The sequence below is a fragment of the Myotis davidii genome, unplaced genomic scaffold, assembly GCF_000327345.1.
Source record: "Myotis davidii unplaced genomic scaffold, ASM32734v1 scaffold17, whole genome shotgun sequence".
NCBI lineage: Eukaryota > Metazoa > Chordata > Mammalia > Chiroptera > Vespertilionidae > Myotis > Myotis davidii.
In genome coordinates this window covers 3473477-3483861 of record NW_006288624.1, presented here as the reverse complement: position 1 = coordinate 3483861, position 10385 = coordinate 3473477, and the positions used below count along the sequence as shown (strand labels likewise).

Here is a 10385-nt window from a genome sequence, read left to right as displayed (position 1 = left end):
CAGCCTCAGCTGGAGGCCATGCCAGTCTGCACCTGCAGCACAACACCCAGGGGCCACTGAGGCCGGGAGAACTCAGAGCCAAGACGGGTCACCCTCTGGTCCTGCCCTAGTGACAGGTAAGGCCCGAGGCCTGTGACAGGGAGGGTCACCAGCTCATTCCCCACCTGTGGGGACGACCTCCTGCCCAGGCACCGGGCTGTCCCACCCCCTCACGCATCAGGGCCTCAGTGCCCATCTCGCGCAGCCCCGCAGCCCCTGGCCAGGCCACGCTTACTTGAGCTCCTGTGCAATGGCGGCGATCTGCTCCACGCGGTCCTGGTGGGCAGCCAGGTCGCTCTCAAAGGCCTCGTGCTTCTTGAGCAGGGCCTTGATCTCCGACAGGGTGGCCGTCTCGTAGTCCTTCTGCTGCAGCATGGCCTCTTTGCCTGAGCCCAGAAAGATGAGCTAAAGCCGGGGCGCACCCCTCAGGGCCCCAGGGGCTCCCGTTCCAGGGGTGCACCCCCCGGGGATGCCCACTGTACAATGACCGATCATCTGCAGTGTGAGAAACCGGGTTATTCCACTAAGGGGCCCGGCCAGGAAAGCGGCTGTTCTCCATGGAGCATGAATGGTGGGGCAGCATCAGAAGTGGTTACATACAAGGCTATGCCGGACTATGGGGACACGTGTGGGGCATAACATTAACTTTATGGACAGCAGAAAACAATGTGGCATAATAGGAAAAAACAAGCCAAGCATAAGGGGTACCCCATTTTATAGTTTCTCCAGCGCAGCAGGGACCACCCCCCTCAATTACTCCCAGTGTGGTCAGCGTGTCCAGGCACAGTGCATTCACCAATGGCCAGGGCCTTCTTCGACCATCAAACGCACTGCCCTCTCTCTTTAGGGGCGGGCAGGACTTGCACTTCTTGGGTTTCTGTTTCCCGGGAGGAAAATGGAATGACCTACGACCTCTCAGGACTCTCAAATGAGGTTCCCAGCTGCCTTGTGAAGTGACTAGCACAGGACGGGGAGGGACCTGGCCTGGCCGCCCACCCCGTGCTTGTGCCCGTCATGGATGCTCAGCCCTCTTGGCAAACGAAGGCTGTGGGCCAAGGACGGCTGGGGAGCCGGCCACCGGGGGCGAGGGGGCTGCACCCACCTGGATCTCCTCGATGGTGTGCACGATGAAGGTGTCCTGCAGGTCCTCCATGGCCCCCTCCATCCAGTTGTTGAAGGGCGCAGCCCGCTTGGCGTACTCCAAGTACAGCTGGTCTATGGTTTCCAGCAGTTTTTCTGTCCGCTAGAAGTGCCGAACGGGGTGGGGGTAGGGACATGTTAGCAGAGTCATCTCCAGAATCCCTCCCCTCTCCCCAAGATCCTCCTGGCCAGCCCCAAGTGGCCCAGGTCTGGGAGCACCGGGCTAGCTCAGGCAGAAAGAACAGGCTGTCCTGGGCACCACACCAGGGGGATGAGCTCTGGTTTAGGGCAGGAAAGGAAGCATCTCCACAAAGCAAAGCCCCAACGCAGTGCCCATGTGAGCCTTCTGCACTCAGGCCATGGCTGGGCGAGGTCTGAGGGACCCCGTGGAGCATTCTTGCCCGCAGCAAAGGGAGTCACGGAGCAGGAAGGGGCAGGCAGACTGCAGGAGCAGGCCCCCGCCTCCCGTGGGGCCTCACCTCGAGGGCTTCCCTCCGCTTCTGAGTTAGGGCCCCTAGATTGTCCCACTGGTCGCAGATCTTTTGGCACCGGGCGTTGACACTGGGTGAGTCGTAATAGTCCAGCTCACTGGGAGGGAAGAGACAGGAAGAGTCAGGTGACCCAGGCTCCCTGTGTGGCCTGCTCTCCTCCTCTGAGGCTGGGGCACCAGGGGTGCTGGAAGGCCAGGTGTGCTCGCTGCATCTAGACCCCCAGGCACCCCTCCCAACCTTCCAACTCCTTGCTTTCCGGAGACACCGGGAGAAGGCCAAAGAAGGCCCCTCCTCCTCTCTAAGGTCCCCACCCCAACCTCAGCTGGAGGCCATGCCAGTCTGCACCTGCAGCACAACACCCAGGAGCCACCGAGGCCGGGAGAACTCAGAGCCAAGACAGGTCACCCTCTGGTCCTGCCCTAATGACAGGTAAGGCCCAAGGCCTGTGACAGGGAGGGTCACTGGCTCATTCCCCACCTGTGGGGACGACCTCCTGCCCAGGCACCGGGCTGTCCCACCCCCTCACGCATCAGGGCCTCAGTGCCCATCTCGCGCAGCCCCGCAGCCCCTGGCCAGGCCACGCTTACTTGAGCTCCTGTGCAATGGCAGCGATCTGCTCCACGCGGTCCTGGTGGGCAGCCAGGTCGCTCTCAAAGGCCTCGTGCTTCTTGAGCAGGGCCTTGATCTCCGACAGGGTGGCCGTCTCGTAGTCCTTCTGCTGCAGCATGGCCTCTTTGCCTGAGCCCAGAAAGATGAGCTAAAGCCAGGGTGCACCCCTCAAGGCCCCAGGGGCTGCGAGGCGAGGGCTGTGCCCAATGCGGCATTTCGTTCCTTCCCTCTACTCCTTCCTTTAAGTCCGAATAATATAACAATACAAAACATTACAGAGGAACCTAGTTATCTCCGCCTTTCAGTCTTTCCTTTATGGATGCTGTGCTAACACCACGGGGTGTATATAAGTTACGCTTCCTGCTTCTGAGATCATCAGCAGCACATCACTGAGTGTCTACCTTGGCCCCAGTCTTCACCGGGGCCACTCGGGTGGCTGTACATCCTGCCAAGTGGCTGAACTACCTACTGTGGTCGACGGGCCCCTCAGCTCACCCGACGTATTGCAGATGGTCTCACCACAAACATCTCCAGACACGAGATTTCCCCACACTTAGGGTTAATTCTTTAGGCAGTCTCAAGAAATGGAACTCCCGGGTCAGTGGGCAATACATCCTTCGGCATGAATGAGTCCACGTGGCCGGATTGCTGCGTCCGGCTGTGCCGGCATGCCAGCACTACTCGTGCCCTGGTTGGTGCTGCCAAGCCCCCAGGGTGGTTCCTGCTCTGTGCCTTGCTCTGAGCTGTTCCATGAGAGGACATGGCAGAAGCATGTAGGTGAAGAGTACATCCTCAACCATCCCCCTCTACTCTGCACCATCCACGCCGAGTAAATAACTCTGTACCTGCAGTGCACAAAGCCTAGCATAGGTACCTACAAGAGGGAGCTGAAGCCACCCGCCTTGACTGAGTCCAGCACACTCCTATCCCCTACCAAGCCAAGCCACTCCCAAGTGGCCATGGGGTGTGGCCGTCCCTCTGGTCTCTCGCTTAAGGAGTGAGGGCATTAACAGAGCTGAGTGGGGAAGTCTGAGCACTGAGCTCCACTGGCCAATGGGGTCTGCCCCGGGGGCTCTAGCTGACACAGACTTGGGGTCCTAAGATTTGGGCAACCGCATTCCCCTCTCCACCACACCCCAGGTTCTGAGGAAAAGACTATCCCAGGTAAGATTTTCTCTCTGGAGTGAACCTTCGCTGCCAATCACACACACACACAGCCCGAGTGCCCCCGGGCTGGAGTAATGGAGACACAGGCAGGAAAGCCAGGGCTCTGCTTCTCTAAACTGGAGGCAGAAGCAGGAGGAGGGAAGGCTGGAGGGGAAATGTGCAGGGCTACCATCTCCTGATGTGACCCAGGTGCCATGAAATGTTAAGCGACAACAACCCTCTGAGGGGCTGGCCTGGGTTGAATGGTGCCCTCCCAAACTCAGGTCCACCCAGACCTCGGAGTCTGACCATATTGGAACGAGGGTCTTTGCAGATGTATTTGGTTAAGATGAGGTCCTTATGGATCAGGGTGGCCCCAATCCAACGACGGTGCTTTCATTAGAAAAAGGAGAGGGAGACTCAGTCAGAGACACAGAGAGGAGCCGCCATGCGAAGACAGAGGCACAGGGAGTGAAACAAGGCAAGGAATTCCGGGATTGCTGCCAGCCACCAGACCCGAGGACTAGGCGCCCTCCAACTGTGGCAGAACCTCTGTGGTGTCAACCCAGCTTGTGTTGCTTTGTGGCAGCAGCCCCAGGAAACGAACCCAGGAGGGCACACCATCACCTGCGTGGTCCCGATGAGGAAGGGAGACCTGGGCGTCAGGTGGTGGGGCTAAACTGACACTGCTTCTAGGTGGCAGGGTCAGGATTCGAACCCCAACCTCCCCGCCTCGGGGACATCACTGCGGTGGCCTGAACTATCAGCAACAGGCCTAGCGCTGGACCACGCCAGGAACTTCTCTCGCTGCTTCCCATGTACTAGTTCACTTCATCCTCATAAACCGAGCAGACGGGCGCTACCATCACCCCCACTTTACAGATGAGAACACTGGGGCAACCGAACGTGCCTCAAGCCAAAGCCCTAGTAAGAGAGAACGAAACCAACAAAGCACGAGAAGAGAGTTGTGCTGACGGCTGGGCTGGGGGAGCGTGAAAGCTGGGCCGCCTCACCGTCCGTCCAGGCCTCGTGGATGGAAGCCTTCTGCCGGAACTTCTCCGCCAGGTGGTCAAGCCTCTCCAGCCTGCGGATCTCGTTCAGCAGCCACTCCTCGTAGCCCTTCTCCGCCTGCTCCAGGCAGCCCCAGGCATTGTTGATATCCTGCGGGGATGGAAGGTGCACAGTCAGCCCACCTGGTCGCCAAGACGCCCACAGCTGCTCCAAGCCTTCCAGGAGCCTCTTCCCCATCTTGGCTGTGTCCGGCCATCCGCACCCGCCCCCACACATCCCCACGGGTATTGCCCTCGGCTCCTGGGCAGGGAATGGGAGTCCGAGTCCACATGGGCCACTGAGCCGTGTGGGGAAAGAGCCCAAGGCCTTCTGTGGCCCCAGGACTGACTTCCAACAGTATTCACCACGTTTCTGGATCGCTCAAGGTCTCCGGGAAGTAGCCTGGAGCCTGTAGGGACCCTGACCTGGGCAACGAGTCTGGGGATAGTGTCATGCTGAATACAAACCCATAGCTCTTTAGACAGGGAACCAGCAGCAGGGCCACCCACTAGTTACCATGCGGCCGCTGGGCGAGGCAGCGATGGGCTGAACCTGGCCTGCGAGCCACTCGAATCCCTCACTGGGTCCCCACCATGTGCCCGTGCCCAGGGCCTGGCTGCATCTGCCCAAGGGGTTTGGGGGAGGGGGGGTACCACGTTTCCTAACTTGCACAGACCCTCCGGCCAGCACTGGTTCCGGTCGCCTAAAAGCGCTGATTCAGCCTAGAACCCATAAAGGACCACAATTTTCTTAACAGCAAACACGTCAGGAGCCTTTATCCTCGCTCCGACTTCCCTGGGATCCCGCCTCCTTCCAGCGCTGTTTCCAGGGTTTGCCCATTCCCTCCTTCCTGCTTTATGTGCCCAGGTCTTCTCGTTACTTCCATTTGAAAGGGCCAAAGCTCTGCCCTGGTGGATTTTTGAAGTTTCTTTTACATATGTCTCTGGCTTATAAAATCCTCCCCCCTTCCTCCAGGGTACAGAGGGAGAAATAACATATAAAGTGACATACATGTCATAATGACATGGAAATCTGGTCACAATGTTAGCTTTTTAAAAAGAGCAGTTTATTGAATAAAATATGCTTTAGGTTTCCCTTAAAGACTAACAGAATCCCCCCCCCCCAATTTTTTAAGTTAATATGGGGTCGTAAGATTATCGCTAATTTCTAGTTTCTGAATTTTGCTTATTTGTATCTTAGAAAGAAGCCTACCACAGAAATCTGTTACTTGTTTAAGGTAATAAATGTGTTGTTTTTTTAAGTGCTTAAACAAGAGTCCATGGAAGTAAACATTATCTTTATCAGGCCCTGGCTGGGTAGCTCAGTTGGTTAGAGCATCATCCCCATACACCAAGGTTGTGGGTTCTATCTCCAATCAGGGCACATGCAAGAATCAACCAATGAATACAAAATTAGGGGGACAACAAATCAATGTTTCTCTCTCTCAAATCAATCAATTAAAAATTTGAAAAAGATTATCTATCACTACTGAATGATGCCCCTTTTGGGTCAATATGTCAAGAGACATTCTGTTTGCAAAGATGATTTTTGAGGGGTGGGAAGCTGGTGGTCCCTGGGAGTCTGGGGTGGATGTTAGGGGTCTGGAAGGACAAGTCTGGCCTGGAAAGGTCAGGAGCAAGAGGCTCCCTGGGGAGAACAGCCGCCCCCCATCTGAGTGCAGGCGGAGCCTGGCGGGTAACCTGGAGGAGCAATGATTCTGGGGCAGAGTATGTAGGCCGGGCTGGCCACAGCGCCGCATGGGAGCAGCTCAGGGACGGAGGCCGGCCGGTGGGGACCCGGGCTGGCCCCCTGGCTCACCGAGACCATCCTGTAGCCCCACCCACCTCTGCACCAGAAAGGCTGTGCATTCTAGTTAAGAAAGACTATGCTGGCCAAACATCAGACTGGGGGTTGTCTGGCTAATCTGCACTCCTGCGTCCTGGCTCCCTCTGCCCCCAACCCCTGCCCTCACCGAGACCATCCTGCCCTCGGAAGGCATGAAGGCGGGCCGGTTGCTGAGGCGCAGCTTGGTCTGCAGAGTGTTGAAGTTGATCTCCAGCTGGCACTTCTCCTGCACCTTGGGCGGCTTGTGCAGGCGCCGGTAGTCGCGGAAGTCCTCCAGCTTCTGCTGCATGGCCTGCATGGTGTTCTCGGGCGCCCGGTTCTCCAGCCACGGGATGGTGCGGCGGATCCACTCCAGCAGCTGGGGGCGGGTCAGGGCGTGAAGATGCAGGAGGGAGGGAGGGACAAGGGCCGGTGCCCCTCTCCTCCGAAGTCCCTCCCACACAGGAGGCGCTGGCAAGTGTCTCTCCCAACAGCACACTTTTCCCAACTACCCCTTAGGCCACGCCCAGGCCGAGGGCAGGTTCCAGGCCTTTCCCTCTGAGAACCTGGGCTTCATGAACCCTGGCCCCTGAGGTATGTTAACTCCCAGCCGGCACCACAGCCTCCCTGCTCTGCCCAGGGAAGAACCACGCCTGGGGGAAGATGGCTCGACTTGGAGCAGGAGACTGAGTTCTGGTTCTAGGTCTACTGCTTGGCTGGGCCTCAGTTTCCTCGTCTACACCATGGACAGGGTTAACCGTTGTCCCCTGAGGTCCTTGATCATGACCTTCTAGGATTCTAGAATGTGGTCCCTGACACAAAAGGGAACTGGCTCCTGGGGCACCGGCCGGACAGGGCCTGGGTTGTTTCCCTTGACGTGAGGGAGGAGCAGTGGAGGTGGGGACAGGACATATACTGATCACCTACAAGGTGCCAGGCATGTCTCCCGAACTAAATCACCTGAACAATCCTTCGGGATTGAGGACTCTGAGTCTCCACCCACCCCCGGTTACAGAGGAGGTGACCAAGGCCCTGGAGGCTATGTGACTTGCCAAAGTCACCAGCTGGAATGGTGAGCAGTGACCACCCCCAGGCACTCGGGCCCCGGAACTTGGGGTCCTGCGATGCTGGAGAGCCGATGCACCAAGGGGCAGGGCTGAGCTGTTCAGAAAGGTGGATGCTTTTAAGGAAGCAGCAGGTGAAACCTTAAAACTCAAATGTGGTCAATGGTAGAAGAGCAAACGCGGCCCTGCCCCTTCCTGTGCCCTGGGTGGGCCCAGCCACGAAGCCAGCCTGAGCCGGCACCCATCTATCCGCAGCCCCTACCCCTGGCACCGGATCTGCTCCTCTTCCAGTTTAAGTGACACTCACAGAACAGACACCGGCTGGAAAGCCTCTGAGACCCCCTTGCTCAAGTCTCACGTGGCAAGTGAGAAAACCAAGGCCCACAGAGGTGAAGGGATCGCCCAGGCTCACTGTTGGCCACAGGAAAAGCTGGGGACTCTCTCGCTCTGAAGCCCAGAGATTGGCCCCTGGGCCCCTCTCTGCTTGTGGGAGGGCGGAGAGGAGCCCACACTTCCCCGGGGCAGCTGTGCTGGGGTCGCAGACTACACCCAGCCTGGCACTGTGCTCCAGGGATGGATTTGAAAGTACAGGTGCTGGGGCTCCCTCCTCCCTTGGGGTGGGGTGGCAGGGCCTTGCTGGGGCCAGGGAACCCCTGGGTACCCACATCACTGGCCAGCTTCTCGTAGTCTTCCATGAGCTGCTCATTCTCCTGGTTGACGGCCAGCACCTTGCAGATACGATTGGCTGCTGTCTCCGCCTGGCAACAGGACAAAGGGGCACGGTCAGCCACAAGCAGCAGGAGCACCCGGGGCGCACGGGCGCCGACCACGCCCCTCCCACCCTGCCAGCTCCCGAGACTTCGAGTTCACCACCTCACCCCTCCTCATCACCCGCTCTGCCAGCCCAGGCTCAGTCCCATGGGTCAGGGATGCTGGCTAGAGGTCCTGGTGGCTGACCTAGGCCCCTGGAGAAGGGCCTGAGTTTGAGACCCAACAAACACGTTGGAAAGAAACTAACCCGCTGACTGATACAACCAAAAGGCTCAGGCCAGGTGGCGAGGTGATTTCATGCCCATCCTGGAATTCCAAGTGCGGGCCCTGGATCCCAAGGCTCGGGACCCCAGGCTGGATTTGCCAGGATCCTGGAGATGCAGGAATTCAAACCGGGGAGTCCTGGAGGAAGTGCGGACTGAGAAGCCCCGGGCCTCCCAGGGTCCCTGCAGAGCCTCCCAAGGCTCCTAGCCCGAAGTTCAAAGTGCTTTAGAGAGAACAGAAGGACCCACGACGGCACAAAGGGCAAGACTTCGGATCAGCTCAGCCTGAGCAGGGCGCCCAGGAGGCCTGGCACCTCTGGAAGCTAAGCACACAGGGCACGGAGAGCTGGGCACGCAGACACCCGCGTGGGCTTGGCAGCCGGAGGAACGGAAGGGCCTGAATGGCAACCACACCCAAAGGCCCAGGGACCCCGGGGAGACGCTGCCTCCTCCAAGCCGTGAGGGGCACCGGCAGGGCCAGGCGCTCCTCATACGCTCCGCTCAGGAGATCTGTTTAATTCAGCTGTGTTCTTGTGCGAGGGAGGGGAACGCAAAGCCTTTGGGCCCTGGGGGATAGAAAGGAAGACAGCCTGTGAGAAGACAGATAAGCATCGTGTGGCCCCAGAGAAGTGTGACCCTGCTGATGGACGACAAAGGCTTAAGGGTTGTAGAAGGATGGGGCCTCACAACCGATTGATGAACAAGACAAAATGGGTTTCAATGCAGCAAGGCAGACTGAGGCTAGGCATAAGGAAGAACTTCCTGAGAATGAGGGAGGAGTTGGAATCGGGATGTTGGGAGGCAGTGGGGGGGGAGCCTCCCCCAGGAGGGAATGGTCAGAGGGGGAGTTAAGGGCCCTCTGGTCTCAAGAAACTGAGGGAGGAAAAGAAAAAGAAACTAAGGGAAGGAGTCACATTCTAGACCAGTGGTTCTCAACCTTCCTAATGCTGCGACCCTTTAATACAGTTCCTCATGTTGTGGTGACCCCCAGCCATAAAATTATTTTCGTTGCTACTTCATAACTGTAATTTTGCTACTGTTATGAATTGTAATGTAAATATCTGATATGCAGGATGTATTTCCAAGTGCGGGCCCTGGATCCCAAGGCTCGGGACCCCAGGCTGGATTTGCCAGGATCCTGGAGATGCAGGAATTCAAACTGGGGAGTCCTGGAGGAAGTGCGGACTGAGAAGCCCCGGGCCTCCCAGGGTCCCTGCAGAGCCTCCCAAGGCTCCTAGCCCGAAGTTCAAAGTGCTTTAGAGAGAACAGAAGGACCCACGACGGCACAAAGGGCAAGACTTCGGATCAGCTCAGCCTGAGCAGGGCGCCCAGGAGGCCTGGCACCTCTGGAAGCTAAGCACACAGGGCACGGAGAGCTGGGCACGCAGACACCCGCGTGGGCTTGGCAGCCGGAGGAACGGAAGGGCCTGAATGGCAACCACACCCAAAGGCCGTGAGGGGCACCGGCAGGGCCAGGCGCTCCTCATACGCTCCGCTCAGGAGATCTGTTTAATTCAGCTGTGTTCTTGTGCGAGGGAGGGGAACGCAAAGCCTTTTGGGGCCCTGGGATAGAAAGGAAGACAGCCTGTGAGAAGACAGATAAGCATCGTATGGCCCCAGAGAAGTGTGACCCTGCTGATGGACGACAAAGGCTTAAGGGTTGTAGAAGGATGGGGCCTCACAACCGATTGATGAACAAGACAAAATGGGTTTCAATGCAGCAAGGCAGACTGAGGCTAGGCATAAGGAAGAACTTCCTGAGAATGAGGGAGGAGTTGGAATCGGGAAGGAATGACTAAGAAAATGTAAACGTTTTTTCCTTGCAGAACTTTCGAAATACGACATACGCCCACTAAACCACATGACCTATAGGGGATGTGCTGGGCTGTGTGTGTGAGGGGGCAGAGTGAGAGCATCACAAATGTCCTTTCAAGCTCAAAGTCGAGACTGCACTCTCCGGGGCGAGCTGTCAGAACGGGGGTGGGGGT

The 10385-nt window shown here is 57.9% G+C and overlaps 1 protein-coding gene across 1 annotated transcript in view; it reads right to left on the bottom strand.

Annotated features, from left to right (window-relative positions):
• Positions 1 to 10385, bottom strand: part of ACTN1 (actinin alpha 1) — a 99663-nt gene that overhangs the window by 8816 nt on the left and 80462 nt on the right. Inside the window, exons 9-14 of the mRNA XM_006760789.1 lie at positions 8029 to 8121; positions 6448 to 6678; positions 4439 to 4586; positions 2258 to 2408; positions 1659 to 1767; positions 1142 to 1282 (exon numbers count right to left, since the gene is read on the bottom strand). Of these exons, the coding sequence (XP_006760852.1) occupies positions 1142 to 1282; positions 1659 to 1767; positions 2258 to 2408; positions 4439 to 4586; positions 6448 to 6678; positions 8029 to 8121 (873 nt within the window). The remainder of the gene's footprint in view (positions 1 to 1141; positions 1283 to 1658; positions 1768 to 2257; positions 2409 to 4438; positions 4587 to 6447; positions 6679 to 8028; positions 8122 to 10385) is intronic.